The 16,060-nt window shown below is 53.5% G+C and overlaps 1 protein-coding gene across 1 annotated transcript in view; it reads left to right on the top strand.

Moving 5' to 3' along the window:
- The window catches only part of CHRDL2 (chordin like 2), a 29,957-nt gene extending 26,333 nt beyond the window's left edge, over positions 1 to 3,624 (top strand). The window contains exons 10-11 of the mRNA XM_068419077.1: positions 698 to 790; positions 3,187 to 3,624. Coding sequence (XP_068275178.1) covers positions 698 to 790; positions 3,187 to 3,266 — 173 coding nt within the window. The 3' untranslated portion in view covers positions 3,267 to 3,624. The remainder of the gene's footprint in view (positions 1 to 697; positions 791 to 3,186) is intronic.
- The last annotated feature ends 12,436 nt before the right edge of the window (positions 3,625 to 16,060 follow it).

The raw sequence follows: 16,060 nt of genomic DNA on the forward strand, positions 1-16,060 counted from the left end.
GATTTAACGAGCAGTTACTGCGTTCAAATGAGATTTCTCCTGGTCCTTGGCCAGCCCTGGATTCACCCCGAAACTCCCATCAGGCTTCCACAACAGATCCCACCCCGAACCAGGACCCTGGGGCATCCAGTGCAGCCTCTGTCCCTTTTGCATCTCAGGAGGGGACAGAGAGGTGTGGTTGGAGCGAGTCCAGAGGAGGGCGACCAAGCTGGGGAAGGGTCTGGAGGGTCTGACCTATGAGGAACAGCTGAGGGAGCTGGGGGTGTTTAGCCTGGAGAAGAGGAGGCTCAGAGGTGACCTTAGTGCAGTCTACAACTACCTGAAGGGAGGTTGTAGTGGAGTGGGAGTTGGCCTCTTCTCCCAGGCAACTAGCGATAGGACAAGAGGACACAGCCTCAAGCTTCACCAGGGGAGGTTCAGGTTAGACATTTCTTCTCAGCAAGGGTCATTAGCCATTGGAAGGGGCTGCCCAGGGAGGTGGTGGAGTCACCATCTCTGGAGGCGTTTAAGGAAAGACTGGATGTGGCACTTAGTGCCATGGTCTAGTTGCCATGGTGGCGTCAGGGCAACGGTTGGACTCGATGATCCCAGAGGGCTCTTCCAACCTGGTTGATTCTGTGATTCTGTGTGCACCCAAACCAGGCTGAGCCTTGGACTGAGCGTCGCAGGATCTGATGCCCTCTGTTTCCCTCTGCAGGGATATTTCATCTGATACAGACCAAGAAGATCAGCAAACAGGAATTCAAGCAAGAAGCGCAGAACTTCAGGCTGATCACCAGGACGAACGAAGGTAGGGAGAGAAAAATCCCATTTCCCCACAGAATCTGCCCCAAACAACCCCGTGTTTTGCTGCATAAATCCCAGCCCGACGTGGGGAGTGAACTGTAGGGAAAAGGCTTGTGCAAACGTTGCCGGGTCAGGGTTGACCTGTCTTTACACGCAACACTCCTGGTTAGCGGTCACATTTTCACTTTATGGTATCGGAAAGGGCAGCCAGCTTTCTAAAAGTGGCTGCACGCTTGTGAAATCCAAAGGCTTTGTCTCTCCAAAGCCTGTAAAACTGTTTTATTTTTATATTTAATCCATCTGGCGTTGCAGGATGAAAAAAAAAAAAAAATTATGCAAGGGATTTGAAAAAAAATAAACTCTTGAAATGTTTTTAAAAATCATTCTTAATGTTCTTGGATGTGCGTAAATGTTACAAAAAGCAGGAATGCCAGTGCACATGCCGAGAGTGCCTGTGCGGAGTGAAACTGCCGTGCTATTTCCCGCTGGCTGCCTCTTCGCCTGGGCTGGGTTTAACGGGTCAGGTTCGGATCGGAGCCATTCCCCTATTGTCCAGCACCCACGGGTCGTCGGGTCAGCCAGGAACGGCTCTGCTGCCCAGTCTGTACCAGCACACCCAGTGCCCCAGGGAGGGTGGAGATTTGTTTTCACCTCCAATCCACTCGAGACAACATCTCTTGGTCAAATCCTGGGGGATTTTCAAGTCCCTGCTCCCAGTTTGGGCTTCGCACCCTGATGGGACCTCTGGCATGTGTCCACTGCTTCTTAGAACCATAGAATCATAGAATGGTTTGGGTTGGAAGGGACCTTAAAGATCATCTAGTTCCAACCCCCTGCCACTGGCAGGGACACCTTCCACCAGACCAGGTTGCTCCAAGCCTCATCCAACCTGGCCTTGAACACTGCCAGGGAGGGGGCAGCCACAGCTTCTCTGGGCAACGTGGGCCAGGGTCTCACCACCCTCACAAGCAAGAATTTCTTCCTAAAATCCCATCTAAATCTCCCCTCTTTCAGTTTAAAACTGTTCCCCTCGTCCTGTCACTCCATGCCCTTGTAAGTTCTTGCCTCAGTTTCCCCTGACAAATAACCCTGTTGTGAAACCATCCCTCTGCCGTTGCTGCAAGTTCTAGGAAAGCATTGGCCAGTGATTTCTTCACAACAGGAGATTAATTCAGCTAGAAAATATTCCCCCCCTGGGGATGACGACATTAGGGCTGCATAATCCTTGCTGGGATTACGGGGGGAAGTGACCACATAGAGGGAAACCACCTCCAGCCATCTCACACAGAATCACAGAATCAGTCAGGTTGGAAGAGCCCTCTGGGATCATCAAGTCCAACCGTTGCCCTGACACCACCATGGCAACTAGACCAGGGCACTAAGTGCCATGTCCAGTCTTTTCTTAAACACCTCCAGAGATGGTGACCCCACCACCTCCCTGGGCACCCCTTCCAATGGCTAATGACCCATCTCCTGCAAGTACAGGGATGCTGGTGTTTTGAGGGAGCAAGGAGAGGGATTGGGACACTTTGTGCTCATTTTTGGGGTGTTTCCCATCTCCCTCCTGTGCATTTGTTTTGCAGGCAGTTTGCATATCACCGGTCAGGCTGTGGGGGTATCTAGGTGGGGTATATAGGGCCCCTCTTGACCTCAAATACCATTTTAATTGCAAGGTGGCAAAGCCTAGGACTGGATTATGGGACCACTGATGAGCTGCTCTGGCCATGGCCAGTGTTGAGGGTAGACCTCTCTCCCCATCTCTCTCCCAGCATGGTCCTCATGGGTGCTACACGCAGGGTAAATTGTGCTCTCCTGCTTCAAGCTGAGGCTGCACCTCGAATCCTGTGTTCAGTTTTGGGCCCCTCACAACAAGAAAGACCTTGAGGTGCTGGAGTGAGTCCAAAGAAGGGCAATGAAGGTGGTGAAGGGTCTGCAGCACAAGTGTGATGAGGAGCGGCTGAGGGACCTGGGGGTGTTTAGTCTGGAGAAAAGGAGGCTGAGGGGAGACCTTCTCGCTCTCTACAACTACCTGAAAGGAGGGTGTAGCGAGGGGGGGGTCGGTCTCTTCTCCCAGGTAACAAGCGATGGGACGAGAGGAACCGGCCTCAAGTTGTGCCAGGGGAGGTTTAGATTGGAGATCAGGGACAATGTCTTCATGGAAAGGGTTGTCAAGCACTGGCACAGGCTGCCCAGGGCAGTGGTGGAGTCCCCATCCCTGGGGGGATTCAAAAGCCATGTAGATGTGGTGCTGAGGGACATGGGTTAGTGGTGGCCTTGGCAGTGCTGGGTTAACGGTTGGACTTGATGACCTTAAAGGTCCTTTGAACCAACACAATTCTGTGATTCTATGATTCTATTCTAAGTGTTGCTGCTCATGAGTGTCCATCTCTGCTCCTCCAGGTCACTGGAACATCTTCCGAGCCCAGACGTCAGAGCTGAGGATGACAGAAAGCCCAGAGAAAGAAACAAAGAACTTGTAAAGAAAAAAAAACTTTAAATTAGCTATTGATTTATCTACACACACACTCATACACACATACACATATATATGAAAAAAAAGTTGCATTATTAAATAGACTGGCACGGCAATAAAGGATAATCTAGTGTAAATTACAGAAACTCCAGCAAACGAACCAAATTCAACCACACTGAAGCCACAGCCGTGGAGGTGCCTCCAAGAGGGCAGTTGTCATCTCCCTCTACATAAGACGTCAGGTGTGCAGAGGGAGGAGGGAGAGACGGCGGCGACGTGAGACCTGGTGCGACGTGACGTGGTGGGATACATCCCCGATGCCCCGGCGTTTCTGAGGAGCATCAGGAGCTGGCAGCAAAGCAGAACGTGACCATGCTTTATACCAACCACCGGCATGAAGATGACCTGCAAGGAAAGGAAAAAATCATCCTTATTTCTTTTCTTGGAGCCCCTGTGACCTGCAAAGGGTTTCTTTGGCTGAACACCCTCCAAAGGGTATTTCTTGAGTAATCTTGAGTCTTTTCTCCTCTGTTTCAGCTGGGAGGATTCTTTTCCCTTCTTTGCAGGTCACTTGAAGATGTAGTTTTGGGGAGGGCCCACCAGCTGACAGGGTCTGACGCCCCGAACGCTGCACTAAGGTCGCTACTAAGCATGTTATTATGCCATGTATTTATATATATCTTACTTAATATCTACTGGGCTGTATTCACAGGAGAGGCATCTCCCAAAGGGCGAACAGGACCATTTCTGCAGCGTGGGGAGGAGGGCGTGCAGCAGCATCGCCCTCCACCTTCTGGAAATAGCTTTGGGGGGTTTTCAGGTTGTTTTGGTACATGTATTTATCCCTGGTTTCTTGTTTTATTCTGTTTTGATAAATCTATTTATTTGGAGATCCAGATCTGTCTGATAAATCTGATTAAAACATCTTCTTGATTCAGCCTCCTGTGCTGGCTCTCCTTTCCCTGTAGGGTCTGTGGTACAACTTGGGGGGGGCCTCGTTGGGACGCCCATCCCCGTGGGCTCTGATCCCCTTCCACTCACTCAGGCAACATCCCCAGGGTTGGGATGTGGGATTGGGGCATGCAGAGGGCATCTCATGGATGCTTTGCTCGTCATCAGGGGATCATCCTGCCCCACTTATGGTCCACAGATGGTTTGGGGCTGAAAACGGAGCTCAGTGGGTACGGGGGTCAGGTGAAGGCTGGGGGCAAACCCAGGCCAGGCAGTGGGAGGTCCTGGTGTGCTGGACGGGTGCCCAAGCAGGCTGCTAAGTGAGTGCAGGTGCTCTCTCTTGGACAGGCAACGGCTCACGTGGGGCTATAAAAGGATCAATATGAGCAGCTCCCACCCCAGGGACGGCCATGCCTTCCCCTTCTCTCTTCGTTACGCTCCCAAAAAACAGGGGTTGCTGCCACGGGGTGTGGATGGAAACCAGGTCTGTGCGCAGCCAAAGTAGAGAGAAGCCAGAGAGCAAAGCGTCTGCAGCTCCAGCGGCCCTGCAGCGAGGAGCAACCAGGGATAACGGGAGCAGCCTGTGGGCACCGACCTGGCACCGCTTGTCGGAGCCGTGCGATGGCCCAGGCGACAGGGCTGGTCTGGTTAAACTCATCCAGGGAAAGATCCCAACGATGCTTTGGGCTTTGGGGGTGTCCCCCGTGGCGTGGGGCGAAGGGAGAGGGGTGAAGCCCCCACACAGAATCACTGAAGTTGGAAGAGCCCTCTGGGCTCATCGAGTCCAACCATTGCCCTGACACCACCATGGCAACTAGACCAGGGCACTAAGGGCCATGTCCCTCTTGTCCCACAGCCGTGTGCATGACTGCAGCCATGCCCCAGCAGGGAGGGTGCTGCCAGTCCCCAGGCAGAGCCTGACCCCTCACTCGTCAGCCTAATTAACTCGCTGTTATGTGCTCTAATTGAAGTAGAGCTGAGGCCCAATTTACGCTCGTTTACCGGAAGGGGTGGGTGTTTGAAATGAAGCTGCGTGGTTGGGTTTCTAGGGATGGCCTGGAGAAAACCAGCATGAACCCTGCAGTGTCTGGCCCAGACGAGGGTTCCCACAGATATCTATAGGTTACTGAGCCCATATAGGTTATAGTGAGCCCAGGTTGGATGAGGCTTTCAGCAACCTGGTCTGGTGGAAGGTGTCCTTGCCCATGGCAGGGGGGTTGGAACTAGACCATCTTTAAGGTCCCTTCCAACCCAAACCATTCTATGATTCTATGATTCATATAGGTTATACCAAGCCCAGACACAGGCAGCAGACCTCTTGGGTGCAAATCATCTGAGTGCCAGGCATACAGAGCTCCTCTACCATCTCCAGGAGGGTGGTGGATGGTGCCAGCTGCTCCATGGCCAGGAGAAACCCTTTGGTGAGCAGCGACGGAGGAACCTGCCTGGGGTGAGGACCCTGCTGTCCCTCACTGAGTAATCTCTGCCCAGAGCATGGTGCATTATATTTCTTCTAAAAAACGTGTTTGAAGTAACCCCAGAGCTGCATCACCCCATCACCCTGGACCCCTGGCTGAGCTTTGCCTTGGGCATGGAGATTCAGAGAACAACAGTGATGTGCAAGAGGGAGTTTCTTCAGAGAGAGGTTTCATGGAGACGCAAGATAGAGATGGAGGAGCAGCCTCATCCCAAGGAACTTCCCACTGAGAGATGGTGCTGCTACCTGGTCCCTTCCTGGGAAACACCGAGGGCATTGCTCTGGTGCAGATGCTCCAGGATGGATTGGGTGTGCTCTGCTCCCACTGTTGTCCTTGCACTGAATCACAGAATCACAGAATCAATCAGGTTGGAAGAGCCCTCTGGGATCATCGAGTCCAACCATTGCCCTGACACCACCATGGCAACTAGACCAGGGCACTAAGTGCCTTGTCCAGTCTTTTCTTAAACCCCTCCAGAGATGGTGACTCCACCACCTCCCTGGGCAGCCCCTTCCAATGGCTAATGACCCTTGCTGAGAAGAAATGCTTCCTAATGTCCAACCTGAACCTCCCCTGGTGAAGCCTGAGGCTGTGTCCTCTTGTCCTATCTCTAGTTGCCCAGGAGAAGAGGCCGACTCCCACTTCACTACAACCTCCCTTCAGGTAGCTGTAGACTGCAGTAGTTGGTCCTGGTAGTTGTAGACCACTGAAGTTGGTCCTGGCAAACAAGGTTTGGTGCTGAGCGTACCCACCATGGAAGGAAGACATGGAAGTCTTGCAAGATGCCATTTGCATGGTGTGGCTGCAGATGTGACTGTCCCATCCTCCCATAACTTTCTTTATCTCCTGCACCCATCGCACCCTCTGGCACTGGCTGCCTCCAAACAGCATCTCATCCTCTCCGGTGTCAGCTTCTTCCCCACCATCAGGTGTTACACCACTGCCACCTCAGCGAGTCAGGCTTTCTGCTGCCTTTTAGTTATCCCTTTACTGCAGCCCTGCTTTGGGACACTGTCATAAAAGGCACCCCATAAATTTTATATTGAACAGTAAAACATTGTCACCTTGGCTGCTGTTCCCCCTCACTCACTGCGGCAGCACAGACCAGAGGGGCGAGCTCCAGTGAGGCAGGAGCCACGTGCCATGTCTTGGCTGCTGGCTCCTGGCAGAGAAAACTGGGACAACACCAGTTTTTGATGGTTTGATTGGAGCAATGAGCCTAAGCCATCTTTCCTTGCACCAGTCCTGGAGCAGCATCAGTGTCTGCTGTCCGAGGGACACAGCCACAGGTGGCATAGGACAGCTTGTCTCCACCCAAGGAGACCCAAAAGCATCCCCTCTGCTTTCTGTGGTGAGGCAGGAAGGGCTTTTACCAATCTGAAGTGATACCTGAGCCAACAGGGATATGAGGGGTGGACTCAGATCTTCCTTCAGATGACAGAGCTTCAACCATGGATTTCTTAGGTGAGATTCTCACTCTTCCCATCCATCCATCCATCCATCCATCCATCCTTCTCCATCCATCCATCCTTCTTTCCTTCCTTCCTTCTTTCCCTATCCATCCATCCATCCATCCTTCTCCATCTATCCATCCATCCTTCCTTCCTTCTTTCCCCATCCATCCATCCTTCTCCATCCATCCTTCCTTCTTTCCCCATCCATCCATCCATCTTCCTTCCTTCTTTCCCCTTCCTTCCTTCCTTCCTTCCTTCTTTCCCCATCCATCCATCCTTCTCCATCTATCCTTCCCCATCCATCCTTCTCCAGTCACAACCTTTTGGACCCTCTGGCTTTTCCTTCCCCACAGTGGCATGGGAGGGAGAAGACATCAGCTTCACCTTCATTTACCCTGAATGCTGGCCAGTGTCAGAGAACTTCATTTCTCCCAGGACTGTAAAAAAACACCCCAGAGGAGCACTGGGGACATGCACAGGGGCCACGTGGGCTGGTGACCCACTTCGTAGCACTGCCTGGTGATGTGTGGCCGAGGAGGGGCAGAGGGACTTGCTGGGGGGCTGGACGGGGCTGCAAGCGATGGGTAATCTCCTGCAATGGTGTCAGTGATACCCCAGTCCTGGCCGTGCCAGGAGCCTGCCCTAATGACCATACCTCCCCGTGGGGGACCTCTCAGAGGCTGCCTTCCCCGCGGGGGCCTCTCTGGGGATTAACCCTTTTAATTGGATCAGCAGCCACAGATCAGAAGCCAACATTTCGCGGTCGGTGGCGTCGCCTCCCTCGCCCCGCTCCTCCTCTTTGCGTCCGTTCGCCTCTGCAGGAATCACCCCATTTCCACCCCGAGCCGTGAAGACGGGGTTGATTTGGGGGCAGAGCCGGCACAGCGCTGTGGGGTCTTTCATCTCTTGCCACACTGAGTTTGCAGGGCAGGGCTGGGCTTTCGGCAGGGGACTTGGGGGGGGGCTGCTCCCAGGGTCTGCTGGGGACATCCCACATGTCTTGGTATCACCTCTGCTGCAGCCCTGACCATGCAGGAACCCATCCCACCACGGCTGGGGGGCCAGCAGGGATGGGGTCCTTCCTGGTGGGTGCAGGGCTGAGGCCGCCCTGCTATGCATAGAGCTAAGTGCCCACAACCCCTCGCTGATGATTGCATTTGCTCCCCTTATCCCAAGGTATCTCAGCACCTTTGTGGTCATGGAATCATAGAATCACAGAATCTTTTTGGTTGGAAAGGACCTTTAAGATCATCAAGTCCAACCGTTAACCCAGCACTGCCAAGGCCACCACTAACCCATGTCCCTCAGCACCACATCTACACGGCTTTTAAATCCCTCCAGGGATGGGGACTCCACCACTGCCCTGGGCAGCCTGTTCCAGTGCTTGACAACCCTTTCCATGAAGACATTGTCCCTGATCTCCAATCTAAACCTCCCCTGGCACAACTTGAGGCCATTTCCTCTTGTCCTATCGCTTGTTCCCTGGGAGAAGAGACTGACCCCCACCTCGCTACACCCTCCTTTCAGGTAGTTGTAGAGAGTGAGAAGGTCTCCCCTCAGCCTCCTTTTCTCCAGACTAAACACCCCCAGGTCCCTCAGCCGCTCCTCATCACACTTGTGCTCCAGACCCTTCACCACCTCCATTGCCCTTCTCTGGACTCGCTCCAGCACCTCAAGGTCTTTCTTGGAGTGAGGGGCCCAAAACTGAACACAGGATTCGAGGTGTGGCCTCAGCAGTGCCGAGTCCAGGGGGACGATCCCTGCCCTAGTCCTGCTGGCCACACGAGTGCTGATACAAGCCAGGATGCTGGTGGCCTTCTTGGCCACCTGGGCACACCGCTGGCTCATATTCCGCTGGCCATCGACCAACACCCCCAGGTCCTTTTCCCCCAGGCACTTTCCAGCCACTCTCCCCCAGCCTGTAGCGGTGCGGGGGGTTGTTGTGCCCCAAGTGCAGGACCCGACACTTGGCCTTGTTGAGCCTCTAGGTTCAGCAGAAGCCCCTGTAACAAAAGAAGGATCTGCAGTCCTTCTTTACAGCTGGGCCACCTTTCTTACAGCTTCTTAACAGAGTTTTCAGGTCTGTCATTGCCCAGTTGTCCTGGTTGTGACTCATTTCTGATCTGTTCAAGAGTTGGAAACAAAATCTTGCAATCCTGACTGTGTTTGCACATCTATGAGCAAGAAGAAACCTCAGCTTGTGGTTGCAGAGATGATGCACAGTTTGGGAAAGATGGAGCTCTCTGAGACCTCCCTGCATAATCTGGCTGACGTCCTCCTGCTCCAGACTGCCTTCCCCACAGAGAATTGGCCACAGAGCATGAGAAGGAGTTTCAGCCAGCTCAGACGTTTGCTGCTGTGGATAAAAACCCTGTGAGTGGAAAGCCAGCACCCCTTGGTGGCACCACCAAGCTGGAGGAGCAGCACAGGTCTTGATGCTGTGGCATGGAGATTGCCTGAAGTCTTGAGAGCAAAAAAAACTCAGAGCAAACACCACAATGTGGTTTGTGTGGCACTGAGGGCTTCGGGGCTTCAAATGTCCTGTCTGAAGGAACCTGGCATGGACCCAAACACCACTCCTGGCCTGAGCCAGGAGGAGAGGGGGACATCAGCGTGTCCAGCCCTCTTGCATGAGGGATGAGGTGGCACTGATGGGTTTTGCCACCCTGCCTGCATCTGCCTGGCCTCTGCCAGCATTTTGCATGTGGGTTAGATGTTGCTAACTCTGAGCACCGCTGAGTAGCTGCTCCATTTAACTTGTTGTGGGCTCCTCGGGGTATTTGCAGGTGCATCCACGCAATTGGACTACGGCAGCATCTCTCCTGTCGGAAGGGATTTGGCTCCATAGGGCAACAGCAACACACAGGGGTGTTTAATGCAGCATCCCTGGCTGGGGCAGTTGTCCCCTCACCACAGTCCCTTCTCAGCCCTCAGGGAGAAGATGTCGTCATCTAATTGCTGCTGCTTTTTCAGGACCTGCATCTCCTGCCACTTCTGCAGGATCCATATCTGCTACTGCTTCTTCTGCAGGACCCATACCTCCTGCTGCTTCTTCTGCAGGACCCATATCTCCTGAAGCTTCTTCTATGGGACCTATACTACTCCTGCCAGCCCTCCTGCAATCCCTCTCTCCTCTTGCTGTGACCTGTTTTGTGTGCAATAAGTGCAACAGATGTCCCATGGCTGGTGCAACCTGTGCTGAGACGCTTTTGGTCTTTGCAGAGCATGTTTGGGCACTGGGTCCAGTTTGGGTCCCCAGTACCAGGCAGGCAGTGACAGGCTGGACCCAGCGCAGCTGAAAGATACACCAAAAAGTTTTCCCCTTCAGGTTAATCAAATGCTGGAACAGGTAACAAGGGAAGGGGGGGTATCTCCATCCTCGGAGAAACTCAGCCCTTGCCTGGACGCAGCCCTGAGCAACCTGATGTAACTTCAAAGCTATCCCTGCTTGGAGCTGGAGGTTGGACCAGGGACCTCCTGGGGTCCCGTCCAACCTGAATTACCCTGTGGCTGTGTGCTCCAGGACGGATGGCAAGTCACCCTCAGAAATCTTGGCTCTACCTCCGGGGTCTCAGGGGTTTTTTACGTCAGAGCCATGCTATTTCATGCTCTCTTATCAGGTTAGTCAAAACACTTCTCTATATGTCTATATAATTGCCAGCTACACTCACGTCCTTGGCTCCTGCTGTTTTCCATTGCATCGGATTTTCACTCATGCAAAATATCTACTTTCACCTTAATCTGCATGAAGCCCCCCCCTTCCCCACAGGCACCTCAGGAGCAAAGGGGAAGCCAGTACCTCTGGGCTACGTTTGCTGGAGCCTCGTTCCCCACCGGGCAAGACAGGAGAGCAGGGGCTGGTGACGTGCTCCACTCAGTTTGGGGTGTCACCGCACCCTTAGGGCTCTGCCACGGGGAAATTAAGCCCCATAAAAGAAGGTTTTGTTGGGTTTGGTGCTGCCCTGAAAGTCCTGTGTGAAGCCCACAGCTCTGGAGATGGTTTGAATTTTCGGCTCGTAGATGAAGCATCTCCCAATGAATTGGGTTGTATATTCTCATGTCACCCTCCCTCAGCCAAAGGGGGGTTTTCTCCCCAAAAGGATGGGATTTCTCTTAAAATAGTGCTTGCAGCTCTCCATAGAGACCTGCACACAGTGCTGGGTGAGCGTTTCCCCCACAACCACTCTCCCCTGCACATCTTTTTCGGCGATGAGAAATGGAGAAACCAGAGGATCGTCCGTGCTGCACAGCTCACAGGCTGTTCTCGTGCCACCACGGACCTGTCTCCTCTCCAGACTAAACAGTCCTAATATTTCCTGTCTCTTCTCACATAGAAATGTGTCTGTAATCACTCTTTTCTCCTGTTCTGCACCTTTTTGGATGCCAGAACAGCTCAGGATGTACCTAATCTAGGGGGGTTGTCCAAGCTGCCGGGGAAACGAGATCGCATTTCCCTGCCTCCGGCTTTGTCAAAGCTTGACACCCCCAAAACTGGGAAACAAAAAAAATTCCCTGCAGAGGAAAGCTTTGCCAGCAAGTCAGGACTATCCTGACACTGGAAACAGCCCCCGGCTGCCTGGAAGACGGGTGCCGAGAAAGGGGTGATGAGAAAAACAGGGAAATCCTCGGAGACCACAGCTGGCGGGGCTGGAGCTGAAGGAGGGATGGGAGGTGGAGGAAACATGAACAGCACGGCACAACCGCAGCCCCAGGGGCCCTTTCCTCTGGTGTGATGCTTGGCCTCTCTGCCCTGTACGTTTGGCCATCCCCAAACGAGGGGTTTCCAAAGGGGACGCAGGACAGATCGATGGTACAAAGGAGCCGGTGGAGCATCCCGCAGTGCTCGTGGTCCTCCTGCCCTGTGGGGTCATAGAATCATAGAATCACAGAATGCTTTGGGTTGGAAGGGACCTTAAAGATCATCTAGTTCCAACCCCCTGCCATGCGCAGGGACACCTTCCACTAGACCAGGTTGCTCCAAGCCCCATCCAACCTGGCCTTGAACACTGCCAGGGAGGGGGCAGCCACAGCTTCTCTGGGCAACCTGGGCCAGGCTCTCACCACCCTCACAGCCAAGAATTTCTTCCTCAGATCTCATCTCAATCTCCCCTCTTTCAGTTTAAAACCATTCCCCCTCGTCCTGTCACTCCATGCCCTTGTAAAAAGCCCCTCTCCAGCTTTCCTGTAGCCCCTTCAGGCACTGGAAGGTGCTAGAAGGTCTCCCCGGAGCCTTCTCTTCTCCAGGCTGAACAGCCCCAGCTCTCTCAGCCTGTCTCCATAGCAGACGTGCGCCAGTGGGATGCAGGAGAGCTGCCCACACCACCTCCAGTTGCCCTCTCCCACGCACCGGAGTGGTGTTTCTTGCTCTCCTATTTTTTGCCCATGGCAGCACGCAGCCCCCGGCGGAGATCCCTGTTTGTACGGCCTGGATAAATCCGAAGGAAACTGCTTGAGTCCTTCTCACCAGCACTGCCAAAAGACCATGATTCAGTGCTTTTTTTTTGGGTAGAAATTAATTAGTTCAGGCCCATCACAATTATCTAACTCAATGAGCACAACAATAACCCACTGTTTAAAGGTTGTTCATGGCCGTTTAGCACCATCTGGGTCGTCTGATCAGGGGCTTTGACAACAGTTGAAAATGAAGTAAGAAGGATTACTTGGCCCGGACACCCCTGTTTGCCTCCCAGCTGCACAGACAATGAAAATAATCCTGATGGACCCATTAGACACAGGGAGAGGGACTGCGCAGCAAACATCACCCCATATCTCACCGTGTCCCTCTGAGCTGCAGGTTGGTGTCCCCAAATGGGGAAGTGGTGGCCTTGGAAGGAGCAGGGGAGAAGAGCTTGGCCACATGTCCAAATAGCAAGGAGTTCTGCCCTGGAGATGCTCCTTTTCAAGCTTTTGGAGTTGAGTTTGAGTAGGTGAAGCTTGAGGAATCCCCATGGAAAGGTTGGGGTTTGAAGAGGTCTCTGCTGGTGCTCAGAAGGACTTGGACCGCTTTGGAGATCAGGCAGTTTCTTGTGTGTGCTGGAAGATGGATTTGAGGGGTTGCCAAGTTGGGCTTCCCCCAAGTTGGGAAGGCTGTGGTGAGCACTGTTGCCTTTTAAGGGTGAGTGGCTACTCACCGTGTCCAAGGCTGCCCCAAGAGGGACTCAGAGCCTGCTGGAAATTCAGGACAGAGTCATGTATGGTCCATCCCAGAGGTGGCCACAGAATCACAGAATCAACCAGGTTGGAAGAGACCTCTGGGCTCATCGAGTCCAACAATTGCCCTGACACCACCATGGCAACTAGACCATGGCACTAAGTGCCATGTCCAGGCTTTTCTTAAACACCTCCAGACATGGTGACTCCACCACCTCCCTGGGCAGCCCCTTCCAATGGCTAATGACCCTTGCTGAGAAGAAATGCTTCCTAATGTCCAACCTGACCCTCCCCTGGCGAAGCTTGAGGCTGTGTCCTCTTGTCCTATCGCTGGTTGCCTGGGAGAAGAGGCCGACTGAGAAGTGAGGCTCCCCAGGTCATATAAGTTAGGAGATGCCATGTCCGGTAGCCCATGTACACCCTACATGACCTTCCCAGCAGCTGACCTCCAGGTCCCATGGTCTCTCCATTAGCTGGCTTGGACATCCCAGTCCCACCAGTCCCAACTTGCAGCCCCCCAGTCTCTCCAATATCCGTCCCAGACTGACAGCTTCTCCAACACCCAGCTGTGACCTGTGGTCTGTGTGGCTGGCACCCAGACCCCCAAACACATGTGTACACACAGGAGAGAGCCCCTCACCCAGGCAAACAGAAATGGAGCTTAATGAGGAAGTGGAGCCTAATTAAGGAGAAAAACTGCGCTGATCAGGGACGAGTGCAGTGACCATCCACCTGCTTAGGTGGAACTGGCCCATTTATCTCCTTATCCCTCTATTTTCACATGCTGTTCCTCCCCAGACCCCCTTCAGCCCTCTTGTTGCCCACCGTTGGTCCACCCCCCTCAAAATTGTCTTCTACAGTTCCCAAATGCTCTTCCCTTGGGGTCCCAGCACCTTTCCCCATCCTCATGCCTGGGCATGTATCCCCGGGGCCCATTGACCCCTTCCTACATCATGGGAGGAGCAGTGGTGACACCACGGGCTTCTACATCCCCATCAACACCACCTTGTACCAGCCACGTGAGATGCACTGTCCACTGTCTTCCCCAGGCTGGAGGGGTCTGAGTGTAGATGGGGTCTTGGGTAGGAACAACACTGTGCACGTGTGAGCTGGGTGTCCAGCCATGCCTGGTGGAGGCTGTGCTAAGCATGGACACCACCATATCTTCTGCAGAGAGGGCACCCAGTTTTCTATGCCCTGTCATAGCCACAGGAGCACTGGTGTGGGGCATATCTTCCTTATCTTCCTCCATGGGGCACTATCGTGGCCACCACAACTTGCACCAGGATCTTTGCCAGCTGGGTGCATCAACCTCTTCTCATCAACAGGGCAATGGCTTGCAAGACCAGATGGCAGCATGCCTCGTGCTCAGATCTGATCATACACCCATACATCTCCCCAGGATAGACTTGGACATCCCTGAAATGTGGTTGTGTGACAGATTTTTGGTCTGAAGGCACAGAGGGGTGGATTTTGGGTGGTCAAAGGAAGACAACTAACCTTCTCTGCCCTGCGAAGGTGCAGGTCCCAGCCAGGCTGGGGTGGTGATGTTCAACCCACGGGCTGGAATGGGCACCATGTCTTCTTGTGATGGCCAAGAAACAGAGATATGAGTATAAAAGGGGACAAAGTGACGGAAATGTGGCTGTCCAGTGGAACGAGCTCTGCCCTTGCAGCACTGCTTCTCCCTGCAGGTCACTGAGGGAAGCCAGTGTCACCAGCTTGGGAGTGGACATTGCATTTGGGCATGCTTTTTGGCTGGATGACCCCACTCATGGTGTCCCAGGCCACCTGGTGAGGCAGGAGACTCACGCCTCAAGGGTCTTTGCTTGCAACAGAAAATGAGATGTTTCTTGGTGTTTGTGCTCAGAGATGTTCTCACAAGCACTGCTACGGGTTGGAGAAGGGTCTGCTCTTGGCACGAGGTTCCCACCAAGCAGCACAGTGACTGCTGAGGACTGGGTGGGAGATGTTTTTCATCAGTTGGTCCTGTTGTTGCCATGTCATGCATCTTTCATTTTTGCATGGCATGAAGACCCACATTTTAGGAAGGATCCAGTCTGGTTGCCCTCCAGGACTTGGTCCTGCTTGAAGAAAGCTGGACATGTCACCATGTGCTTGCACACTGGCTCCTGTCAGGTGGGAACCCATCGCCTGTTCCCAACCCCAACCGCAAGCCCAGCTTTCATCCCAGGGAAGGAAGGTCCTGAGAGCCCACTCCCATGGTTGGGAGCTCTTTCTTACCTGTCTTCATGTCATGCCCACTCTGGGTTGCACAGCCACTGGCTGCTGGAGACCCGGGGTGGTTATTCCCACAGCGACGGCTGTGGTGAGATGGGTTGGGAATGCAGGAAGGGCTAAACTCTAGGACAACCACAGCGACCAGTCCTCCAACCTCCAGGCATTTGTGCGAACAAAGGGAACCACGAGCTAAACCCTGAGGTCCAGAGCGGGATGGACAGGCAGGTCTCCAAGAAACCTATCTAGATGGGAAATGTAGGCAGGTGTCCCCTACTGCCAAGACCTACAATGTCAGTGTCCATCCAAACAGGCCAAATTTAGGTCTTTTTTTTTTTTCCTGCCTATCTCTATGGCTGGTTTTTGCTTGGTCCTCCAAACCCCACCAGCTTCCGGCTCCCATTCCATGGGAGGAGGATCAGCACTACATAATGAACGGAAACATTGATCCCCTTCCAGGCTGCTTTTAGCACGTCCCAAGAAGTTACGCAGACACCGGTGCAGGCTCCTTCTCCTCGGTGGAGCGAGCG

This window comes from Nyctibius grandis, chromosome 2 (assembly GCF_013368605.1).
Source record: "Nyctibius grandis isolate bNycGra1 chromosome 2, bNycGra1.pri, whole genome shotgun sequence".
NCBI classification, from domain to species: Eukaryota; Metazoa; Chordata; class Aves; order Nyctibiiformes; family Nyctibiidae; genus Nyctibius; species Nyctibius grandis.